Source organism: Phoenix dactylifera, chromosome 12, assembly GCF_009389715.1.
Source record: "Phoenix dactylifera cultivar Barhee BC4 chromosome 12, palm_55x_up_171113_PBpolish2nd_filt_p, whole genome shotgun sequence".
Classification (NCBI taxonomy): Eukaryota; Viridiplantae; Streptophyta; class Magnoliopsida; order Arecales; family Arecaceae; genus Phoenix; species Phoenix dactylifera.
In genome coordinates, this window is record NC_052403.1 from 1,887,401 (window position 1) to 1,912,315 (window position 24,915).

The window sequence follows — 24,915 nt, forward strand, 5'->3', positions numbered from 1 at the left end:
CTAGACAAGCAATATGTTGAGAATTTTAGGGATAAAAATTTACTGCCTCCAATAGGATCCATTATACTTTTCAATTGATGCTAACATCTCCTCACTTCGAAAAGCCAATCAAAAGCATTTCATCATTCAAGGCGATCCTTTAGCTTTGCTTGGTCCGGGAATAGTTTATTTAGGTTAGGTGGCATAAACTGAGGCAAAAATGGAGGAATAAACTGGAAACCAATCAGTGTTGCGAAATGACAACCATTTCACATCAGAGCCTATGATTTTCTGTTTCAAGACCTATATTCAACATTGGTGTATACACATTTAGAAAATATTAAAGCTGATTTCTTTCTATAACCCCACATCCTTGTGACATTCCATAGCCTAAACATGAAGAATGACTATATACATATCACAAGATGTACCATACTAGGGATTTCAAGTGCTTATTGTCTTCGTATATTAATAGTTTCAAGTTATTTGTTACAGATCTGAATCAGAATTTGTTATCACTTGCTCGAGTTTCTGATTCGACTCATCTAAGATAATCTTTTGATGTTTACCCATCTGGATTTGAATGAGATGCACTTAGGATGCTGCTACGAGCTCTTGATCTCTCCCAAGCATAGAGGATGCCAACCACTAGAGCTAAGGCTGCGGACCATCAAATTACCATCCACATACAATGCGCGCGCACACCATGCGTAAAATCTTCTTCCTTCCCAACATCAAATCAAATTCCTGGCACCTTAGAAGGCAACCACTTTAGTTACTGTTATCTACAGCATATCAAAGCTATAGATCAACTCAAAAAAATTGTATATATTTCTCATGATATGTCAGTAATGAGAGGAAAAATGAAAGAATCCTTTGATAACAGGTGCCTTGCTATGTTAGAAAAATAGGATTTTTGTCGTTCATTGATTCAGAAACCGCGATTGTAGTAGAGTCACGCAAGCACACAAAATTGGCAAGGAAAAACATAAAAGCAGAAACTATATAGAAACTATACAGCCTCTAAGGTTAAAATTAACAATAGTGGCTACCAATGTGCTCTGCTGCTGTTTGCGACAATCTCTATATTTTAAATCTCAGAAACATATAACATACGTGGGGGAAAGCCAGCAAGCAAATATAGAAACAAAGATGATCTACCATATGCTTCAGTTCATGGTGAATATTTCTTTCTTCAGGTATTAACACTAAAATCTGAGATTTAGGGAGCGCATATCATAATGCTGCCCTCATAGCTCCACGTGCGGCTTCACGCTTCATCTCTGCAGCTTTTCCACTTCCTCTAAAGTACATGTATTCTTGCTGCCAAAAGAAACAATAACAACAATGTGAATAATGTCAACAAGTTCAATGACATAATAATATGGATATGCATGCCTTGGTTCTTAAGTTTGAATCAATAGTTATCAAATAATGTAATGTTTTTAGCATTTAATAAGACTTCTGTGGGATTCTTCTTATCCGCAATTTTCTTTTTAATTGGTTGCTCTTATTGAGAAGCATTATGCAACATTATGAAATTGGATCCTACAGCATCAGAGAATGGAACAACAATGACACGGCAATGGCAAAGTGAATAGGTAAAGTGATGTTTTCTGTACTAGCAGGTATGGATTTTTTTTCCCTCTTCTGTTCCCTCAGTCTTGAGAAATTTGTCGTTCTCTAGTATTCTCAGTAAGAATAAGGAGGCTTGGGCCCTGATCATGAAAAATAATTCTAGTGGTATGAATCTATTATCCAGAGATACATTTAAGGTTCCCCTTTTCATAAGCTTGGTGGGGTTTATGAAAAATCAACCATAATCCATGATCCAGGCAAAAAGTACTGGGTACTACAATTTGTGAACCAAAATACCGGATAAGTATGAATGTCCAACATACAGAATTTCCATCATCAACTAAAATTGCATATATTGATATAAAAATAACCTGAATGACCCAGATACTGATCAGTGACTCAATGCAGAAGAACCCGAATCCAATGAAGTAGAAGATCTGCAAACAAAAGAGGAATTAAGTTGGTTATCTATTACATGATCAGGCAAACTCAAATTGGTGAGGAGCTCCAATGTGTTTAATCTGACAACCTATCAAAGCAAAAGACAATGTTTAACACTTGCTTACATTTAAAGACTCAAAGCCAATGTTTATTTTAAACAACCAAACTCTATCCTAGGCTTGGCTAGATATCAAAACCAACTATAACTGAAACTGTTGGCTCTTAGTTGTGTTGCTTCAGTACCAAACTGAACCAACTATAGACCCATAATGATTCTTAGCAAGCTAAAGGCATTACTCATCTGAGCATAGAACTTGTAATGCTTATAATTGGGGTTCAACCTACCAGCTCCAGTTCTCATCTGTAATGGCTAACCAGACAAACTGAGCACTGAGCATTCCCTTGTACACTATTGGAGAATATACATGTTATCCATGACTCAATACATTCTGCCAGCTAGTTTACTAAAGCATGTGTTTAAGCAAAAAAGACGTCGATGGACTGAGATGGGAGAAGGTAAAGAGAAGCAATATATTTCATAGAAGTTTGAGGTCTGGTAAGCAGACAAACAAGAATAGTAAAGTACTATACATGCTTACCCCAACTATAACATTATCACCAATGACATCTATTGCTGCAAGGATACCACTGTTCCACAAACACAGAAAAAACATCAGCGTTCATATTATTATGACAATGAATAAATATGATCATTGCCTTACTTTTATTTGAACTTTACAGAAACTACTGAAATTGTACTCTACATTAAATGACAATTATAGTTTTGTAAACCAATAATGGCCTCAATCAAAATTCCAACACTTCTGAAAATGATAATTCCATATATCTCAGAGCTCTATATACTGCAGTATTTCAAAGTTTCCCCATTATCCCAATGACAAATTCACTACTATATTTTGTGATAATGGTGAAGGGCTTAGCAACATTTAAGTTTAAATAAAAGAAAGAGAAAGCTAACATATTACTGAAATCCTTTACAAACTAAAGGATGGTATTGAAAGAGACTATGGCCAAAACACATATATGCATTTCCAAGTGTGCTGACCTTGTTGTCCATTACAGTGCACCATGAACGAAGTCATTACATCTAAAAGGGACAATAAAACATAGGGAAAGAAAATTAGGAAATGGGTGGTGTAAAACTAGATAAGCAACGATCTTGAAACTTTCAATCACGTAAGTCATTTTCAAATTACCATCTTCTGCAAGTGTACTTTTAGCACATAGCAATAATCTGCTCTTTCAAATGACAAACAGCTCCAACCATGCACCCATGAGCAACAACCTTTAAACTTCCCCTCATGTCAGTTATCTTTCAAAATATCATCTTCTGCAAGTGTGTTTGTAGCACATAATAATTACACTCTCTTTAAAATAATAAACAGCTCCCACCAGGCATGGGTTACATGCTTGTTTCTTCTCCAGAATATTGCTACCCCTGGCTGTCAGTGCGTAAACCCCTTGGACACATCAAAGTATTTTATTAGTCAACCCTTCAACTCCCTAATTACAGTACACAGCTTGTTTATAGGGCATAACTCACCCATTAACGTTAAAGTTTGGTTTCATTTGAAATCTAAAACCAAAAAATTGAATATGCTGAAACAAAAATCTAATTGAATACCCACAAAAAACTCCTCCAAGTGGAGTGAGGCCTCTAGCATAGAGATCTGCATTGCCAGATAGACTAGAAAGAGAAGCCTTATGGTTCCTACCTCCAAGGAGCTTTCTTAAAACTATAAGAAACCCAATTAAAATGCTCAATCACATGAAAATAAGGAAATCATCTGATTGCACATGCCAGATATGAAAGAAAAGGGCTCAGAAGATCAAGATTCAAACAGAAACTTCAACAAATGTCGAGCTTTGCACAAGAATGCATCAAATGCAACAGATAATATGATCTATAATGCAAATCATGACTTCCAAAGAATCATTTGGCAGAGCTTGTGTGTGTATGTGTGCGTTTTCACTTAATGTAAACAGCTTACATTAGTGACAGAGGGAAAGTCAGCATGCGAGTGCTAACACAAGACCAAACTTAAACAAGTGACAAAAGGGAGGAAAAGAAAAGGCGGGAGAGAGATAAAGAGAGAATGATTTCATCAGGAAGAAGAAAGAATTTTCTTCAACTCGCTCAACTTGAATCTTTCAAAATAAAATAATTGAGAATATTAAGAATTTTCAAATGCAGGGTTCTGATCCCTTTACTTCCATTAAAGACGAATTATATTATTACACAAATCATCTTTTTATACTAGTAAGGTCCGCTCTTTTAGAATTAGAGTGAAATTCCTCTTGTAGTTAATGAGGGTTACAACTTTCCTTGAATAGCCATGACTTTATTTTGCAAAAAAGCTAAAATCTTCTTGGAGCTAGATTTCAACTTCTATACCAAATTTGGTTTTTGTTGCACTGTCCAATTCTTTCATGCTTGGAAGATATGCCGGGTCAAAAACTCACCCAAAAAGGAAACTTTTATTTTGATTGGTCTGTTTCGAGGCCAAAACATCATTGAAACCCCACGTCAATTGGGTGTCAAAAAACCCCTTGGGGGTGGTAGCATGCTTGTACTCAAAGAGCTTCGTTTTAGTGCTTCACACTCTGAAAATGGACACTGGATGATAATGTAATTCAACTTGCTTGGACCTGAATTAAACTTGGGCTGGACCTAATCTGGTGTAATTCCAATGGGATCTGTCACAGACACCGCCTTCCCATGCTGTAGCATCAGTAACCAAAGACATGGAGTGGTACAATAGTCTGCAGTCTGAACTGACCGGAACGGACCATAACCAGCCTAAAGCTTTATCATGGCAAAAATGGTGCTGCACCAAAAGGTGTACCATATGTATGTATGTATGTCATGCAACTCAAAGCAAGGTGGCAGTGTCAAGTGCAACATATGCATAAAAAAACAGCTGCACACTACAGTCCAAGGCTTGCATGCAGATGACCAAGTCACTTATGTGTCAAAAAAATCTCACAGGGTGCTGCATTTTGAGTCCATGACCTAAATCATTAAAAGCAGGTGCTTCAACAATGCAGTCATGCAGCTTCTATGAAAATGAATGCACCATAAATATTTAATTTTTTACAAAGCACCAAGTTTGAACAAACCAAGAAAGAAAAATTAACAATATAGGCTTCGTTATGGTTGAAATGTCAAATATTAAAACAATTATATAATTAGAAAGTAAGATACATGTACTGAAAATGCACAAGTTTGTTTAATCAGTTCATAATGGAATTTCTTGCATAACAAAGAATATTTGCAATTTAAATTAGAGTTTAATACAAAGACCAATTATGATTACCACAAAACACAGACAGTCTAGTCAAAAACCACCACACAAAACATAGGACAAGGATTACAAACTTAGATGGTAGACATCCATTAAATTGATGCAACTCAGAAGACCAAAGCTGCAAAGAAGTCAAAGAACAAGCTTACGAAAAGATGAACAAACATTGATCCATATAAAAATAGAAGACAAGACAAGATATATATAGTCTATTAAAATGTTATATTTCAAAAGTTGAAGTTAATTAAGATAAAGATGCAGGTCTATGGGATAATGAGAGAGAGAAAGAGAGGGAGAAATGAGCAAGATGAATTTCTAACGCACTGAGATGCAGGTCTATGGGATAATGAGAGAGAGAAAGATAGGGAGAAATGAGCAAGATGAATTTCTAACGCACTGAGTGTTTACTCTTCATTATTGCAATTGGCAATTTTAGAGGTTAAAGTTCTCAAATATATGATTTTCAGGTAGTTAAGTTAACAACATAGCATTCTCATATTTAAGAAAACATAATCATCTTCCTAGAGAAAAGATATGAGGTTATGTAACCATTAAAGGAAGCGATATGAAAAATTACAAAGTAATGATTGAGCGAGCTATGTATCTTCTATGCAAATTTATCGATATTTTTTTTTTTCATGTAGAAGATGCTGAAAAGGAGCTTACGTCAAAGATTTTCCCTTGAAAGGAAAAGGAGGAGCAACAGCACAATAGATGCAGAAAGCAATGTGAACCTGTCAAGCAGAGGGGGAGTATAAGCCTTTACAATAAATTCTCATTAGAAATAACTACTGCTTTATGTATGGAAAACTTGTCTGAGTAATGTTACGCACCATGTAAAATATGAAAAACCATCCAAACTTCAGAGCACTTTCAGTCCTGAAACACATGTTGCAATACAATCAAAACAAAAATCTTACCATGAAGTAGTAATGCAATCAATGATATGCAAGACATATGAGTGCAGCATAGTTACTAAAAAACCCTTGTGTGACAAAATAGCTTGTACCTCATTGCACGATAAAGAGGACGGTACCACAACACATAAGCTAACGGACAACCCGCAATAAAGTAGATTATAGCAAGGAACCAGATTTTCACACCTATAAAATAAGACAAACCATGTCAAAATCATAAAACAATCTTCTACAGGATACAGCATCATCAACTGACAAATTTGTGATGTTTAGAACTCATCAGCCCACCTTCACCCTTAATCCAAGCTGCTGTGACTGCAATGATATTCCAAAACAGACATGCAGTTAATCCTGCACAATGGCCGAATTGCAAGATTCAAGACAGTATATTAATAACAATCAGCATGAGATGACCATAGTGTCAAAACACGCATGTAAAATGAGAAATATCTGCAGTTAAAGACCTTACTGTTATCGTTAGTGTAACATTCTTTAATCTTCAGATTGGACCATTACCAACAGGGCAAATATAAGATTCCATTCTATATGGTGACAGGATATGGAAAGTTAATCCTGTAAGGTCATAGGTTGTTAAACCTATTGGTCCATAGTGCTGTATCAAAATAAGAATGTCATTGTACCATACAATATACTAACAAATTAGATGAGAGGGTCTTGACTTTTTTGTAATTGTATATTTGGGCTATCATAATCATAATTATTGAACCATCTTCTGTCAATTGATTTACTGCATCATTGCAACCAATCCAATACTTGCTCCTCAAGTTTCATGGCATCTGAGCACCACGTAAAATCTTCAAAATCCAATTGTAAGAGTATGATTCAGTAACTTATCTATTACAATCAGTCTCTACCATAAAACCTGGTTGTCACAACTTCCACTTTATGACAAAAAACCTTGTAAGCAAGTTTTGAGGGACAATTGGCATTCAGTAATTTTTCAGGCCCAAGCCATTGAGCTGTGATCAAATGCTGTTTGGAGGTCACATCATCTATAAGTCCACTATTTTGAGCCCTCTAGATGTTTAATCAAATCATAGTACTATAGGCCAGAAGTTTTATGTTGTAACTAGATGTCTTCTTTAAGGGATTGCCATTCATGGCACTGTTCATGCTATAGTATTGTGAATGGTGATCGTATCCATAGCCTTCTCGTTTGTTTCTTTTAGAAGACCAGGTTGAATCAATAGAGGTTGCTAAGATATAATATAGAACCTATGATCTTAACTGGAGTCAAATATCTATGAAGGTAAAGGACTGCCTGCTACATCTTTGGGAGATTTATTTTCCAATATGAAGAGTCCTAGTGTCCTTGTAAAAAAAGTCATAAAGAGTATAAAAGGGCCTATTAAGGCACAATACCCTAACAAAGTATGTGGCTTATTAGAGAAGAAATAAAGTGTATCAGAAGAAATAAAGGGTATCTCTGGCTAGGTTTGACCTTTCTCTCCTCCTCTCACCTCTTTTCCAATATGAAGAGTTCTAGTTTACTTGTGAAAGAAGTCATGAAGGGAATGAAAAAAGGCTTATGAGACTACATGACAAGGTTTGCGGTACAGGCCCGAACTGGACAGTATGAAACGTACTGTACTGTACTAGTTTGGTACTGATATCCAGTACGGGTGGCCAACCGACACTCGGTCCACTGAAAAAATTTCGTACCGTACCATACCGACACAGTGCTAGTGTGGTACCGACATGGGGTCTAGTATCGAGACGGCGAACCTTGCGAGATGATCTAAAACAATCATGATTTATTAGAGAAGAAATAAAAGATTTCTTTTGTCAGTTTGGCCTTTCTCTCCTCTCACCTCCCTCCTTCCTCTCTCTTCTCTTTAACACTGCAATAATTCTGCCGTAACTCTTTGATATATTACCTTGCTTATCCTAAATTCAGCTTAGTCTATAATTGATTTTTTTTTTTGATCCATTTGATATTGCTTAATGCTTAAATATTGATCTCAAATTTTGGATACTTTAGATTTCGCTTTCTTTCTCGTCCTGTCTTGGATATAAATTTTAATCATTGTCTCCACAAATTTGCATGCAACGTGACTTGAATTTCAAATTAGGGTCTACCAATTTGTTCTTCAACCTCTACAATCCTTAAAATTCTCCTCTACCATATTTCCTCTCTGACTAAATATTTGGGACTTATTGATTTTCTTTTTCCCATTTGATCACAACAGCCAAATATTCCCTCTTTTGCCTTTTCTGCGAACTAGACATGCAAAATCTTTAATCTTAAACCTAGATCAGACTCATCAATAGGATTATAGGACCTTCCATGCATGTGTAGGCCATCCCTAAATGGTCCTACATCAGATATTGTCAATCAATAATAATAAAACAAAAACTTATTTTTGCAAAAAAAACACAAGACAAGCTTCCTCTTTCCAAACAAAATTGGATTGTGGAAGGAGCTGAAATAAGGTGAAAGAGATGGACAATTTTGTTTAGAAGCAAAGAAACGAGCAGGAGCTGGGTGGAGAAGCAACCAGTCAAAACCTACATTGCAGAAAAGGAATACATACCTAAAAAGGAGGCAAATGCAAGATACTGCATCCTTTGTGAGTAAATGGGGATTTCATTTGCAATATCGTGGTGAATTATGGGGAAACAAGGTGGCCAGTTTTTTTTCTCTATAACAATTCCAGCTGCAAAAACATAAAGTGAAATTTAACTCTATGCCAGAAGATAATCAACCTACTTTAGCCACTTATTACTAAACGCATTAGTCGAATTGCTTTTTGATACCCCTTGCTACTGCATCTTCCCTTCGTTTTAATTCCTGCAGAGTATACAAGATAACATGGCGGTCAACAATACTAGAGGAAAATAAAAACCCAATAAACATGCAAAATGAAAAGTGAATTAGCCCTCTGGACAGATTAAAAGCCTGGAAACTGGTCAATCTTTCACAAGTTCATATACAGAAAAATGAATACTAGCTCAGATAACAACCAGCTCAATTGACCAAAAATAAAACTGGTAGCTAGGAAACTGCTTTAAGCGAAATAAAGTTAAGTATATGCCCATCTTCCGAATCTGATATACTTACATTGATGTATATTTTTTCTTCTCTCTCCAAATATCAATGTATGTTACAACAAAAGAAAAGTTGAAGGAGAAATTGTTTAGCCGGACAATGAGAAATTGTTTAAAGCACATGATATGTCCAAAACTGATGCAATTCCTTTTTTCTTTAGCCAGCCATTGAGAAATTGTTTAAATCACATGATACGAGATGTGGTCTCACATGCAACTAGGATTAGCTAACAAAAGATGAAACTTGAAAGGCAGATCTTTGAAAGACATTCTGGCTAGTAGGAATAAATAATGATGAATTGGACGGAGACAAAACATGACCAGGATTGCATAAATGTGGCGAGTGACTCTTACGTACATTGAATTATAGTCAAGTTTCCCTTCATAGGGAATGTGGCATACAAGCACCACAGCCACTGTGTGCTGGGCACCAGGGGGTGGGGTGGTGGGGTGGAGTGGCGCATAATGATTACAAGTTAGGAGATTATTTTTACCAACATGACTGCAATTGCTGACACCTTGAACTTTAATTACTATCTATGTGTTACTTCACATGGTGATATTTGGCATGAAGATGATATTAAACATCCCTATATTCTACCAATGACATAGATCATACATGCCTTGAATTCAAGTACAATGTATATAAAACATCATCCAGTTTCTGATAACTGGAACTAGACCCCACACATTTGATTCTTCATTGCAGGTGCCAGCATCACAGCTAGACTCTTAGGTATGACTGCAGATGCCAAGAAAATGAGCATTATAAAAATAATATTAGGATCGGCATTGCGTATCAGACTAAACAGAGTACTTTAGGAGATTTTGCTGATTGCTTGACTATGTGCTAATTCTTCTAGAAAGAATACTTGCTAGGACTTGGATTTAATCACAAGGGCAAAAGTAAATATGAAGCAATATAGACTTGTAGAAAATATAGGGATAAAGGTTTTGTTATATTTTATCTATCAAAAAGATAGTAGAATGAGGCACGTAATCCTCTGTTTGGATATCAATTAAAAGATGGCACACTTGTAGATACTTAAGAACTATAACCATATTCAATGAAAGGATCATTTCAATGTGTTTTAATTGAACGGAATTAAAAAAAGAATAACAATAACAATGCTGTAAAATGCACCTCACCAAATTTCTTCAGACTCTGATTGTTCTAATGATAAAAAAGTAGAAAGCCATCTGTAATTCATAGGCATCTAGTATGAGTGAGAACAATAATATGCTAGAGCAAATTAGTCCATGGACCTATCAATTCAAACTTGTCAAGATGTTGCAATGTCTAGAAAAGCTTCTGTTAGTCAAAAAACTAAAAGAACAATATAATTTTGAAGGTATCATAGATGTCTTTAACACATAAAACAAATTCCATTATTGCTGCCAAAGCGTGTGTTACTAGTAATGGTGTCTATCTCAAATAAAAGGTTTTCTATCTCCCAAACTAAGATGCTGCTATTAAATGATAAAACTCAAAGATCAAAGTCACACTACTGATAAAGCACAGTATGCTGGTCATTTAGAAGGCGAAGAAGAAGAGAATTTTGATTAAAAGGACCGTGAAATCTATGTAACAAGAAGGCCTTTATAATTTCAAGAGATGAACAGAACAAATAATAACAAAGGTTTGCCAACAGGTTGAGCATATGATCAAATTGCATAGGCTACATCTCTTTTTGCTAATGGTTCTACTTACAAATCAAGGAGACCAACAAGAATGATCTTTATCAAACAGCACCATGCTTGCTTCATCAAAGTTTTAACTTTAAAGTGGTGCCCATGCCAGTTCACCGCAACCGAAGGTGGTGTCACTGGGTCAGCACAATACTCATCAGTTCCCTTTTAATTTTTTCAATTGACAAGGTTTATTGAATTTCATTTTTTTCATTATTTATGTTTCTTTAGAATAGCATAACATGTGTCTTGACACGGAATTTACCACGGGCTGGCATAAGCCATGCCAACAACACTGTTTTTATTTTGGGAATTAGGATGGATGGAAGCTCAGCCGAATCCCAAAGTGGGGTGTGATTGAACCTAGGTCTCTGTATCAACAGAAGAGACTTTATCAAACGGCTAATTGCCACCCTTCTATGCCCGCAGCACTTAAAAAGTTAAATCTTTGCTGGACATCATGTAACTTCCCCCTGTTTTCCAGTCACAGTTTCCAAATATTTGACTTCAGGTTGGGCTCAGATGAAATAAGGTCTTACAAATTTATTTTAACTGCTAATAGGGCCCGAAGCTTTCTCAATCTCATAAATGTAAATTCATTGTGCATTCCTAATGGTCAGCATATGACTATGATTCATGGCTACAGCTCTAAGAATCTTCAGATTTCCTAAACCCCAAAAACCTGGGTTAGCTTATGGGTTTCTAGGCCACCAAAGCATCTCTTGCTTAAGTGGAACTACATGTACATCCAAAGTACTAGATTGGAAAGTGGGTGATGTACATCCAAAGTATTTGATTGGAGAGTGCTGTAACTCGAACAACCAAACTCTGGCTTCTTTGCTTCTCTTGTCATAAAACGAAACAATAGTCGTCCAATAGAAAACAAATGGCTACACAGGATGCATGCATGTGTATCTTCCTTTCTCCTCTTCTTTCATGCCCCATCATTTTTAAAGCTTCTTTTCGTCTGTTATGCTAGAAGATAGTACTCCTTTGGCATGATGATGAGTTCAAGGCAAGGGCTGGTAGAGAGTTCGGTGACCACCAAGTCTGAGAATCCCAGCCCCTTGTTGCAGAACAAAGATCGAAAAGGTGAATACAAATAACTATTCTACATGCATTATACAATTTTTTTTCAAAAAGCAGATCCATATGAAAACATCGGTTCCGAGTTGCAGAAGTAAAAATGTTCCAAATGTACAAAAAGTCCACCTATTTTCAATTGAGGTAGCAGCATATATAAAATAAGAAAATCATTCAGAACTACTCAAACATATGTCCAGTCATTAACTGAATATCCAATATTTCAATATTTCCACTATGCATTGGTATTATTTAGATCATAACAACTCAAGGAGTATGTTTCTACTTTGATAACCACATGGTTAAAATCAACATGTAAATCAGAAACACCTGTTCCCTCTTCTTCAATTCTGCCTCCTTGGCTTGGAGCTCCTTCTCTTTCCTTTTTAGGTCCTGACACGATTTACAAAAAATATTGTGATAAATAAATTAACTGCTTTCTTACCATTTTATTTTTGTGTCTGTATGTGTGATATTGAATGTATGTATTGATTATATGTGCTGGGTTATGATGCAAAAAAAAGCGGCCGGAAGACATTTTAAAACAGCCTCCAAATTACTTAAATACCCTTCAAACGTTCTCATGCATTTCCAAAAGTCAATAGTATTCTTGTAAATTGATTGAGCATTAAATGCGTCATTATTAGCCAAACTGAATTACTTCAATGGGTGCATCAAATGTCCCATTTAAATTACAGGAATACCCTTGCCTTTGAACCGTATCGTGACCTTTTGTGTACACACAAACTCCTCTTATCCCCTTTTATTGTCTTTTCCTGTTTTCTTTTCTGTGCCCCTTTATCTTTTTTGTGAGTTTTTTATTTTATTTATTTTATTATTATTATTATTATTATTATTATTTATTTTTTTTTTTTTTTTTGGGGGGGGGGGGGGGGGAGGCAATGAGGCTAAATGAATCAACCTACCTTTGTTGTATCAAAAGGAATATCCATTGTTGCACCACGATCATTGTAAAGCTCAGCAGGTTCTGGAGGAAGAGGTGAGAGTCTAGAATCCGAAAGACTACTACCGGGGTGCTGGAATATTGGAAGTATTGATTAGCATCACATAAACTATTGCAAGGAATCAAGAAACCCAAAGAGAGAAACCAGGATTATGGTTGAAAAAAGTACAACCACAAGACAACTAGATTGACTATAGCATTTAACATAATTAATATGCTTTCTACAAACAAAGAAATGCCTAATATACTTTTGTTTTATGTAGACCTGAGAAATTTTCATCTTTCAGATGAAAATCTAAAGAAGAAATGTTGCTTTTAGTGCACCTAATGAAAGGTTAATAGACAATTATGCTTTCGTGTATTAGAATATGAATCAAAAGAACCTAAACTACAGGGTCCTGTCTTGTAGGAACATGAGGCTTAGATAAGGTCTTATCCCAGCAAACATTTTTTCCCATAGATCTAGAATAGGCTACACCCGGTCAAACCTCCTTATGCCATTTTACTGGCATAACTATTTTATGTCTACTTTGGAATTATGGCGGTTTCTGATGCTTGTCTAAGATTCTGCACACCCTCATTTTCGTCTACCCTCTTTCACCCCTAATCCCTCTTCCCTTATCTTTTCCACAATTGTGCCATGCTGCTTCGCTCACAGCCACCTTGGCATCGATGTCTCTCAAACTAAGGTCACCTTCCTCTACTCCACCCTTGGTACTCAATGCTAGAAATCAGTGTCAAGTGGTGTTCTCTAAGGTGATAAGGCTCTATTCTGATCCACCATATCCAGTGTGCTCCATATCCCAGTCTAACACGTGTTCTAACTTCAGCCACTGCCACCTCCTCCCTTGCAGCCTTTACAATCTCCTACATGCTCCATCTCTTATATTTTTGCATGTTGTTATTATGGTCTTTTCCCTTTTTCTTTCTTAAAAAGTATTTTTTTCCTATTTTGTACCTTTGAATGTAATAGACATATATAAATACGAATTTACTGCTATTGTTACCATATCATTAGATATTCGATCTTACTTCTGAGTTGGAGCATGTTGAATTACTATGGTTCAGGTTGATAAGTGTGGGAATTGTTAACAATGTAAATATCACAATTTATAGGCCACACCTTAATAATTAATTTCAGGTCTAACAGTAATTTTATTGAGTAAAATCAGGTGCTATCTAGATTTAGCTGTTATTCATGTAATAGGACAACAGGAGCTTTGACATTTTTGACTTACTAGGCAGAAAGTGGTCACAAAACCCAAGGGCCTCAGAGTCAAGTATGCAGCAACATGGGCTTGGAGCAAAACAACCAAAGTATAAAAAGAAGGGAACTGTAGCTGTATTAATAAAAGAGATAAAGAGTTCAGCTAGTGGACAGGCCCTCCTCATATCTTATCTCTTAGATTTTTAACAAGATGTATCCACCGTGCAACTACGAGCCCCTTCCCCAACCATATGGCACTGGTATAATCTAGTTATTATCATTATCTCCAGTTTTCTTCTCTTTCTTGTTCACTTATCGTCTCTGAGAATTGTTCAACAAAGGAACACGAATCTAGTATTGTTTACATTTCTTTTATTATCTTCCACTTCGCTAACGCTATTTATTTTTATAGATCATTATTCTTTTCTAGTCAAATAATTGAAGACCATGAGATAAATTTGCTCCTATGTAAGTAATGAACTGAAGACACTGGTGATTCATTAACACTAAGAAAAAACTCTTCCACTATTAACATAAACAATAATAATTCGTATCTATATGCCATCTCCTGACGAATCTCATGAATGTGTAAAAGCAATAAAGGCTGAGTAAAATATGATAAACATACTGTAGTAAAGAATGGACCTCCACCATGACCATAGTTTGATTGTCCTGCTGCTTTTCCACGAAGTGTTGGCTCCTGTCACAAGAAATCTAATAAAATTAATTCCTGTGTCATTTTAATTCCTGTGTCATTTTAATTCCTTTGCAAATTATAAAGATTTTTTTGAATGATAATAATCTAGGCTATATGATACAAATTCAAAAGCTGGATCCAAGATCCTTAATTCCAGTACCCAATCAAACTAACATTGTATGTACATATATCCAAAGCTCGTTATGCAAATTATAAATATTTTTTTTCTAATTAATAACAATCTAAGCTATATAGTATAAATTCAAAATCCAATTCCAAGATCTTAATCAGCAGTTTCAAGGGCTATTTCTGATGAATGTGTTCAATATGAAAAATATTAACTAATTTTTAACTACCTTGAGCTGAACTAAGCTTCTGTTGCTATCTGAACCCTTTTATGTGCTCATGCTTTGCTCATATCCTTGAAATTTAAGCTCAAGCTACTACTAGGGGCACAACATGATGCATTGCTGCCATCTTATGACATGGTCTGATCAGGGGGAAATGAAGTTTCACTACGAAGAAGGAAGAAAGAAGTCTCACCAGGCTGTAGCATTTCTTTCTCCAAATTCCATGACAATAACTTCTTCAACAAAAAATTATAATCCCAGCCATTGGTGTATAGCATGACATACAATTCCTATAATCATCTCAAAGATGTAAGCAGCAGGTATTTTTAAGAGATAGTTAAAATATGAAATATCTGTGGTTAGGAATCAGTGTTAAGATCAAGTTAACCAATTATTACAAAATTTTCTCTCATAAGGCCCTCCAGATTCGCAAGTCCTCTACATTCTATTGTAAAATCACCTCTTATAGGGTCCTCTAGCTTCAGAAATCCTCTCAACTCCAAAAAGATGCATTCTATTTCCAAATTATCTCTTATGAGGTCCTCTAGCTTCACAAGTCCTTTCGAATCCAAAAAGACGCATTCTCCATTTAAAATTCCACGAGCCGATGTTGTTCTTAAGTCGAAGGTTATCTTCCAAAAAAACCCCTCTATTGCTCTGCCAGGTCCTACTTATCGCAACAGCTCGTTCAGCCGAGTGCTATACAAAGATGGCATCAAGTCTTCATGGTTTCCTCATCTATGGGTTGAGCACTTAATTACCATCATCAAGGTAATAACAAAGTTATGCAGGGATCCAAATGAAACCCAAGTTACCAAAGTTACAGCTTTGACCTACAAAGAAACTTAAGCCGAACTTTACTCTATCGAAAGTAAAAGCACGGAGCATGCCCAATACTTCTTGGAATTACAAAATTATCCGAAAGATTGAATTTCTGGAACATAAAATCTATGCATGCATCAATTAACTGCCTTTACTTGAGGAATTAAGCAGTGAGAAAGATGGAGCTTTTCAATCATAAGTAACTCTGCAAATTAGAGCCACAGAAGCCGATAAGCAATTAAAACAAAAAAGATTAAAAACCCTAAAATTAAATCCTAACATCTAACGCTAGAATCAAAAGGCTTAAAAACTTTCCCCAAGAAGAGATCGATAGACAGAGGAATTCATCCACAAAGGAGGGATCCAACGAGATAGGACTCACCGAGAAGGGGTTGACCTCCTCCTCGTCGAAGGGGTTGGGTTCGTACCGACCTGCCATCTCTGTCTGTCTGTCTCTCTCTCTCTCTCTCTCTCTCTTGCGCGCGCCCGCGGAGAGCTCGAAACCTCGGCGAGAGCGAGAAGGGGTTGGCGTCGGGAATTGGAAGGGTTTACTTAAAGTTAAAAAGGACGACTTCCCTTTCGAGTGGAAGCTTCCCCGGCCGGCTATCTGGGCTTGTCGTTTCCCAGCACAAACAAAGGCTGCTCCGCGGGGCCATTCAAAGACCGGCGGCTTTTATACGCTCTGTTTGGGCGTCGTTATCCATGGAGAGGATAGCGTTAGAACCTAGGACTTTGGGTGGTCGCAGAGAGGAAGCCCATTGCTTGTGGACCTATCAATGTCCTGTGCTTTGTATTCATGCAAGCAAAGAGCAAGTGTTGTTCCATGGATGGTGGACTTACACAAATCTTGATCCATAAATTTTTTTCAAAGTATATGAAATTAATAAAAGGATAAATTTCTCTTATTTCTCTTGCTACAGTAGAAAGGGATAGGGACCAAAAAGGATATATATATTTATCAAGAAAATACGCATTCAACGTGTCCTAAGGTCACTTTAACTACTAGCTTTTAGCTTCGTCATGAAGACCTCTGCAGCGGGCCTAGCTCGATAATTTTTATTATTAAAGCTGGGATTGGATGCGCATCTGCTTCATCTACGGCACGAACGAATGAAGGACGGTGGCCTTCAACGCCTTCCTCTTCACCGCCGTGTCCCTCCTCCTCCTCTACTTTGTCACTATCTTGGATGTTCTCCATTGTCTCCTCTCCGGCGTTCCTCTTCCGGCGATCCGCTTCGCCGCCGGGTTCACCTGCTCCGTGGCCGCTCTTTGCCGCCGGCAACGCGCTGTACTCGTCTGCGGTGCCTGACATATATAGCGGCGGCGAGGACGGTGCTAGACGTGGGGTGTGGGCGGGGGATGCTGCTGAAAGTGGTGGCGAAGCAGAGGAAGAAGAAGGGGAGCGGGGGTAGGGTGGTGGGGCTGGACAGGCGACCGGAGACGGCGGTGGCGGCGCTCCGTCGAAGCAGATGTTGAAGGAGTACGTGACGTACCGGGAGGAAGACGCGCGGCAGCTGCATTTCCCGGACGCGTACTTCGACGATATATATGGTGTAAGCGGCGCACCTCAGGGGGTTCGGTATGGCGGCCGGCGCGGGAGGGGGGGCGCGCGGGGCGGCGGCGGAGAGGGGGAGGAGGTTAGGGTGTTGAAGCCGCGCGGTGTCGGGTTGGTCGGGATTTGGGTGCGCGCCGCTAATATTTTTTAGTGCTGCTGCTGGTACTGCAATAATAATTGCAAAAGCGACAAAGGTGGTAGCCTGATGGTAAGAGAGGGATGTTTTCATTCGAGTTGTTCGGGTTCAAAATGCGCAGGCGTCGATTAAATTAGGAAACCGGATGACCCACGCTCGGATGGCTCTTGACGGATATGCTTTCCTTCCATCTGTACCGAGGTGGCGCTGGGATGACGTATCCACATATGAGACGGTGAGCCCACGGGTCGGAGAAGGTACGTAAAACCTGCGACCTGTATCGAACATTTTCTGGTGGAAGGGGAGCTCAGTAGTGAGGCTGCTATGCAGGTGGGCTGGTCCCTCCCCCCTCCCTCTCTTTTTTTTTTTTTTTTACCAAAAAAATAATAATTGCAAGTTTTGTTGGCTGCTAATATAATTGTTAATTTATATTATTTTGGATTGAGAATCGTTAAGGTGATGAGGTATTTTGTTTTTTTGTTAAATTACAAAATACTGACTTCATTAGTTTTTAAGATTATTGTGATGCTTTAGCATTCTATATTCTCCCATATGATTCCTCACGAGAAAATAGTAGATTACAGTGCGATGGAATTTTTTTATAGTATTATCATGATGCTAAAGAAATGAATCAATCGATGTTATTTATGTTGTTGGCGCATGATCTCTGAAATGCATTGTGCCATTTGTTGAGGTGTCTAAGGTGCAAGTAATTGTTCTAATATTGTAGCCTACTTATAGCTCTACTAAAATTTGTTTGTTTGTGGAATGAGTTACATCAAGCACTCATTTGGTCCAGAGTATTGCTAGCTAGACCAACTGTATGGGATAAACCAGCAGGACAGCTAGCATGGCATTTTTAAGATAGACATCTACTAGGGAGAGGAGAAATTATTTACTAGACTCGGTCTACCAGCTCAACTATGGACCGGGCCTATAACGGCCCGCCACATGAATAAATGGAACCACTTTAGCTTAAAAAAGAAAACTAAACCAAGCCCTAGAATTATCATTTAACTATCATTTAACTATTAAAATGGCCAATATATTTTAGTCCTCAAGATGATTCATCTGGCTGAATTATAAGTTGGATTAAGGCAATATGGGCTAAGTTTTGATAGCTTTTAAGGTAAATCTTATCCATGCGATTTTCTCTCTAATTTATTTTGAACATTTCTGAGGGTGACGAAGGGAAGATCTCTTGGAGTAAATTTTAGAAGCCCACATATTTGGAGATGCATCACCCTTCACTCGAATTAAGATTTGCCTTCAAGGGGAGGAGGGGTGTGACTAAGGGGGATTGGCCAATTCACCCTTTGACTTCTTATTTACAAAAATGGATCCTGTTATACCAAAACCAAGAGCCAACTTCATTAGTTTAATTAGGACAATCACTTGCCGAGGAATACACAAATGATAACTCCTATTTTCATGACAAACTGATAATAAAGCCACATCCACAACTTCAGCACTAGATATGTACTTATACATGATATTTTACCCTTATAACCTCAATTAGAACTGATCAACTACTACTAGACTCACTGTGGAGAAAGAGAGAGAACCAAAAACTCAAGAGAGCTGCACCTACGTTCGCAGCAGTGGTTGCGCAACTCCATCACTTCGTCAACCTCCATCGGCTGCTATAGAATTATTAATTTTAGTCTTACAATATTTTTTATTGTCTTTAAAGTAATATTCTTCTCAACAAATTTCTTCAAAAAAGTATTCTTCTCAACAACCTATTCCGACCCATGGGCTTGTAACCTTATGAAAAGCAAGTTTGTTCCCAAGTAGAATTCATTAGATATTTTGAGACAACTCGATCTTGGTCTCCTTCCACAATTTAGATACGCCAATATAACCATTTTTAAATATTTGCAATTTTGGTACCTTGTTACTTCTCCCTAATAGGTGATCTACATCTTGTCTATTCCACAGGATTAGGCTATGGATGGTTCAAGTTCGTGCTCTCTCCAGGCATAAGCTGTTAGCGCAAACATTAACTCGCGTGCTGTGAATTATTCTGGGAGAGTGCATGTGAGGATCTGTGTGGGCGTGTATTTAGTCTCACATCAGTTATTCATTTTATAGATCTTGGGTATTTATACAGGATCAAGAAATCCAAATAATACCTTCCGGCTAGTCATTTTGGGTGAGGTCCTGGATTGTTATAAATGATATCAAAACGGACTCGGCCTATAACCTATGTGGACTAGAGGACACTCCAGCATGGATCCATTGTGGCTGACCATAAACTGATCATGGTGCTTATGATTAGATTTGAACTCTTAATCTGATGAGGACGTTAGGGCTTAAACGGAAGAAGTATGTGAGGATCCGTGCAAGCGTATGTTTAGTCCCATATCGGTTATTCGCTGGATAGATCTTGGATACTTATACAGGATCAAGGAATCCAAATAATACTTTTCGGCTAGCCATTTTAGATGAGGTTTGAGTTGATAAAACCATTACTTAGTAATCCATCGATAGCCTCATTTTAACTACTTCGAGTCGATCTAAAGCTTCGTTGTTGTTAAAGCAAATATGCAGCAACATTTCATTGGAGGATTCGGACTGTCCAGTGTCATTTAGGCTATCATGTAACCAAGTGGAACATCATGTCTCCAAATTGCAATTGAGGTGATCACCAGGGTTTAAAATAACGGGAACAGCAAGTTTATAACAACTGTTATTTGGCACACTTGGCTCCCAGCAAGGGCACCTCTCATTCATTTTGCAAAAGAGATTCCAGGTTCAAATCTTGTGAGGAGATTACCTGATACTTGACCTAGGTAGCTCTCAAATCATTTTGAAAAAAAAAAGAGGATTCATGGTGACCGGATCATCATTCCCTAGCAAAGTTAATAATGACCCATCGTTTTTCTCATTAAGAAATACCTTTGTGCACTTTTTAGATCCTTGTGCTGTCTTAATAACAATGGTTTTTACTAATTATCCATTCAATGGCCATCATACATCTTTTCTACTGTTCATCAAATTAAAGTAAGATTTAAGGTTCTGAAAAAGTAATTTTTAAGGGTTTCGTCTAAAATATACACCATTTTGCAAATTTATATGTCTCCTAGAAATTTTCCAGTAGAGCTCCAAGTTAACTTTTCAACACCTACAAAAGGAATCTTCACCAAATATTTTCATAAAAGTATTACAATTATGGCCCCTCTCTCATTTCTTCCCCTGCGTCACTTTAATCAGCACCAGCAAGCAAGCCTCCTTACCACCATTCTAGTGCTGTGATTCCTCTATTAAAGCTTTGTTTTTCCATTAAGGAACTCAAGGAAGAAGGTATTTTTGGGATTTCTTTGGATAAGGAAAGCACTTCTGCAGATTTGCAAATGAGTCCTCATATGTAATAAATCTCTAAGTGAGAGTTGCATGCAAAAGACCCATTTTAAGTTCAAATATCCATATAAGACCAGAAAAAACATTTTCAATTCTGCCAAAAGTAAAGAATAACATGTTACATAAATAGTGACTTGAACAAAGCATGCCTTTAATTTTTTGCAACTATATGTTATTTCTCCTTATAATAGCTATTTGGTTCAATTGCAATAGTCACAATTACATTCCAAAAAGAGCCAGTCATTTCTTGGACTCTGTAGATAACAGTCATCACTTCTGCTATAGTAGCAAATAGCATTATGTTGGAATTGCCATCTATGCTGAAACTTTTTGATATCATTCCACCTAGTAATTTGAGCACAACAGCCTCAGATCAGAGGAGCAAGGACCCATCACCATCTGTCCAGCCCATGGGCCAGAAAATGCCATTCATTCACATTAAAAATAGACTGTTCAATCTGACAGGATAGATTACCTGCACTCTATCATGATCTCATTGGTACCATCATCAGATATCATGCAAAAGAATTTTTTTATGAAAATCATACGACACAAGGCAAGGAGGAGCCACAGTATGACCAGGTGATGCTGTTCCCTCCCCCATAATAAAGTATCAGAAGAGAAGAATATTAAACTATATGGGCCAGCCAATAAAACTCGTCTTTGAAACCAATCAGACCTCGAATATGCTTTGAATTTTCCAAACCCAACTCCGAATATTTCCAATGAAAAGGACCTTGCAATCACTCTCGGATGAGTTAGGGACAAATTCATAGAGGATATCTTTTTATAACGTGCCTTACTCGTCAGAGCATGCAGAAATCTAGTATTATCTACGTAATTTATCGCAACCGCAGCCACCACAAATATACCCCATCACCATATGGAAGGTTTATTTTGAATCAGAATCCAGATTAAATTAAAATAATTAAATTTGGATGGGCTTAATGGGATAAATTCCAACGAAGAAAAGCATGCAGAAACTCCGAAGAACTTTTCCTTTACCAGAGGCTAGTCTTTCTTCTTTCTCCGGCTGTTGCTTTGTAAGGGAGGGGCCCATGGATGGAGGATAGAACAGTCATGATGATTTGATCCATCATGGAAAAGAATCTCGGTATCATCAATCAGTTCATGGCTCCCTGAAGGGTTTTCTCCTTTCGCACAGATCCCCACATGCCATGGCAGCAGGAAAGCTTCTTAAGAGCCCAACAACACTATTTCAATGCAGCCTCAACAAAGACTATACCAGATAGAACCAAAAAGAACAATATCCTGTGAGATTACAGAGCGTACCTGTTGCAATGCAGCGCTTTATTGTCTTTTCAGTTGTCACAACCTAGAGATATACGCCAGAAAATGGCAACTGTATTTACTTTGAACCTTAGGCTATTTAAATCTGCTAAAAGTCTCGAGGAATTGCAGGCATATCTTACATTCCTGTGAGCTAACCAAAGCTGCTGCAAGGTCCCAAGAAGACGTCTGAGAAAGAGACACAGAGAGAGAATAGTCGGTTGAATCCTCAACCATTAGCAGAGTGACTTAAACCATGAAACCTGTGTTTCTCAGCCACTCCGGCAAGCATCCATTATGAACTTGCTTAGGTTTGATGTTGTTTTATTTTTGTCTCTTGCCTCCAATTTCTAAGGAAACTGAAAGCCAAGTAAATTGCAGGAGCATCTGATGACTGGTGGCGTTGTCTCTTGGCTGCGACCAACATGGTCATGACGAAGAACTAGGGAGCTCCTGGAGAATATGAGATATTCTTGGTAATTCTAATGGTGCTGGTTTTTCAACTATCAAGCTTGAAATCCTCCAAGCTTCTTTGGGACTGGTAGATAAGTAGAGAAGCAGAAAATTGCGTCCAACTTGAAGAAAACAGCAACTCTAGTCAGGTGTAACCATTCACAACCCTGAGACAAACATCAAGATTCAGAAATGGTGGCTCGTAGACATCCATCCATAGGCTGCAGAACAGTGGAGGCCTTTTCTTGTCCCGTGTCTCGCGTGTAACAGGAACTTTGCTGTCACATATTCCAGTTTTTTTTCCCAATTTCTAAGCAAACATACATTAAAAAAAAAAAAAAAAGCCAGAGCAGCAGAGATGAGTCGGGCAGGGAGAGTGGCATGTGTGAATAACTATAGCAGGAAGCATCACAGAAGCCTTCTCTGGAGGATTAGAGCGAGGATTAAAAGAGCCATTAGGAAGGGAAGCAAACAAAGGGTGGTCAAGTTTCAGTATGATCCGTTGGGTTATGCTCTCAACTTTGATGATGGATGCTCTGATTTAAAGGTAGCAAATGTAGTCCTCAGCAAGATTCAAACTCAGGACCATGGATTACATCGATATCCAGAACATGAATATGTTGCAAGGAAAAACTAGCATCTGTAATAGGTTCTGCTAAATTTCTCCTCCTCTTTTTGCTCCTATCCTTTTCTTCTTCCATCATTCAAGCGTATTTGCTTATGCTGACCAGTTTAGTTTAGGGAAAACATATATTTTGATACCTGTACTGGTATTTACTCTGTTATATTAAACCAAGTTACATAACTTTTGCCTAGCTGAACATGTACAAATTTTTCCATTTGCCCTGCAGAGCATTTGGGATTCTTGTGCTTGCCATTGGATCAGCTGCCATCTCACTTAAGATGGCCATTTCTGAAGAGCATTTAAGGCCCCAGAAAAGCAGCAGCAGAAGCAGAGGAGGAAAAATCACAATTACCTGGAATTACTCTGGAGGACCCATTGCCTTACTCTGGAATTACCGGAGCTATGCTTGCCACCCTCAACAATCTGGCCTCATATATTAGTCGAGTTGGTGAATTTAGTTTCTATTGATTGATTAATTATAGTAAAATATATTATTTTATATTTTTTAAATATTTTTCCCCTTTTTTGTCATAATATGAGTGGATTACCTGTATTTTTATTCTATCCTAGTGAAGCACAGATGGTAACTATGAAGTTGCTGCTAGTGGATAACTTGTTTTTTTTTTTTTTTTGTTTTTTCTTTTTTGTTAATACAGAATTACAGATTGTGTTAATTAAATTTCAACATGTCATCTAAAATAATTAAGGCATTCGTTAATGGGCTCCAATAATAGACACTTTTTTTTTTTTTTTTGATATGATAGGCACTGATCCTTTCCTTTCCTCCTGATTGGTAATTTATCCTGATAAATTATGATTAATACCTTTAGAAATTGAAACAAACACCAAGAATCAAGTCCTGCAATACACGAAATTGTGGCCATCGTACGTTGAAAACCGGTCGTAACCAGTAGACTGCTATTTTTCCGAAGCACCTCTCATCAACAGATACCTGAGATTTATTCTTTTAATCTATTAAAAAGTTACAAAAAAGCAGAGTAGCTGAACCCTTGCATAATATATGATATATCATGACATGATAATAATATATACATTATTCATACATTATGTATTTTAAAATATTAATATTAACAATTTGATAATAATAGAATATAAATATAGCATATACTACGAGTACACTACATGCAATACTAATAAATAATTTAGATGCTATGTAATTAATAATATATATATATATATATATATATATATATATATATATATATATATATATATATATATATATATATATATATATATATATATTATTGTCGCTCATGCACAAAACTATGACTAGGAAAAATGATGCTCTATGTTCTCCTTTTGGTTTTTTTTATTTCTTGTGGAAATCAGTATTTCCATATCTAAGTT

The 24,915-nt window shown here is 37.2% G+C and overlaps 1 protein-coding gene across 2 annotated transcripts; it reads right to left on the reverse strand.

Annotated features, from left to right (window-relative positions):
• Window positions 1-952: 952 nt before the first annotated feature.
• On the reverse strand, window positions 953-16,871 carry LOC103709899 (secretory carrier-associated membrane protein 2-like). 2 transcript variants are annotated; one of them, XM_039132270.1, is made up of 13 exons: window positions 16,505-16,871; window positions 14,882-14,953; window positions 13,009-13,119; window positions 12,413-12,475; window positions 9,020-9,053; window positions 8,797-8,919; window positions 6,530-6,592; window positions 6,334-6,427; window positions 6,158-6,203; window positions 5,991-6,058; window positions 2,598-2,646; window positions 1,929-1,994; window positions 953-1,302 (listed from the first exon to the last, which is right to left on the reverse strand). In XM_039132270.1, exons 1-13 carry the CDS (start codon window positions 16,559-16,561, stop codon window positions 1,216-1,218), a joined length of 933 nt encoding a protein of 310 aa, XP_038988198.1. In that variant the 5' UTR covers window positions 16,562-16,871; the 3' UTR covers window positions 953-1,215. The 2 variants fall into 2 exon arrangements, with proteins under 2 accessions (XP_038988198.1, XP_038988199.1); XM_039132271.1 differs by lacking the exon at window positions 13,009-13,119.
• Window positions 16,872-24,915: the final 8,044 nt, after the last annotated feature.

Excerpts from the sequence above, each read along its gene's own strand:
- LOC103709899 (XM_039132270.1), bottom strand. The coding sequence starts at position 16,561 with ATGGCAGGTCGGTACGAACCCAACCCCTTCGACGAGGAGGAGGTCAAC. Across the intron at positions 6,593-8,796 it reads TGCATTTGCCTCCTTTTTAG|GATTAACTGCATGTCTGTTT; the intron begins GTATGTATTCCT and ends GCCATTGTGCAG. Across the intron at positions 6,428-6,529 it reads AGCTTGGATTAAGGGTGAAG|GTGTGAAAATCTGGTTCCTT; the intron begins GTGGGCTGATGA and ends CTTATTTTATAG.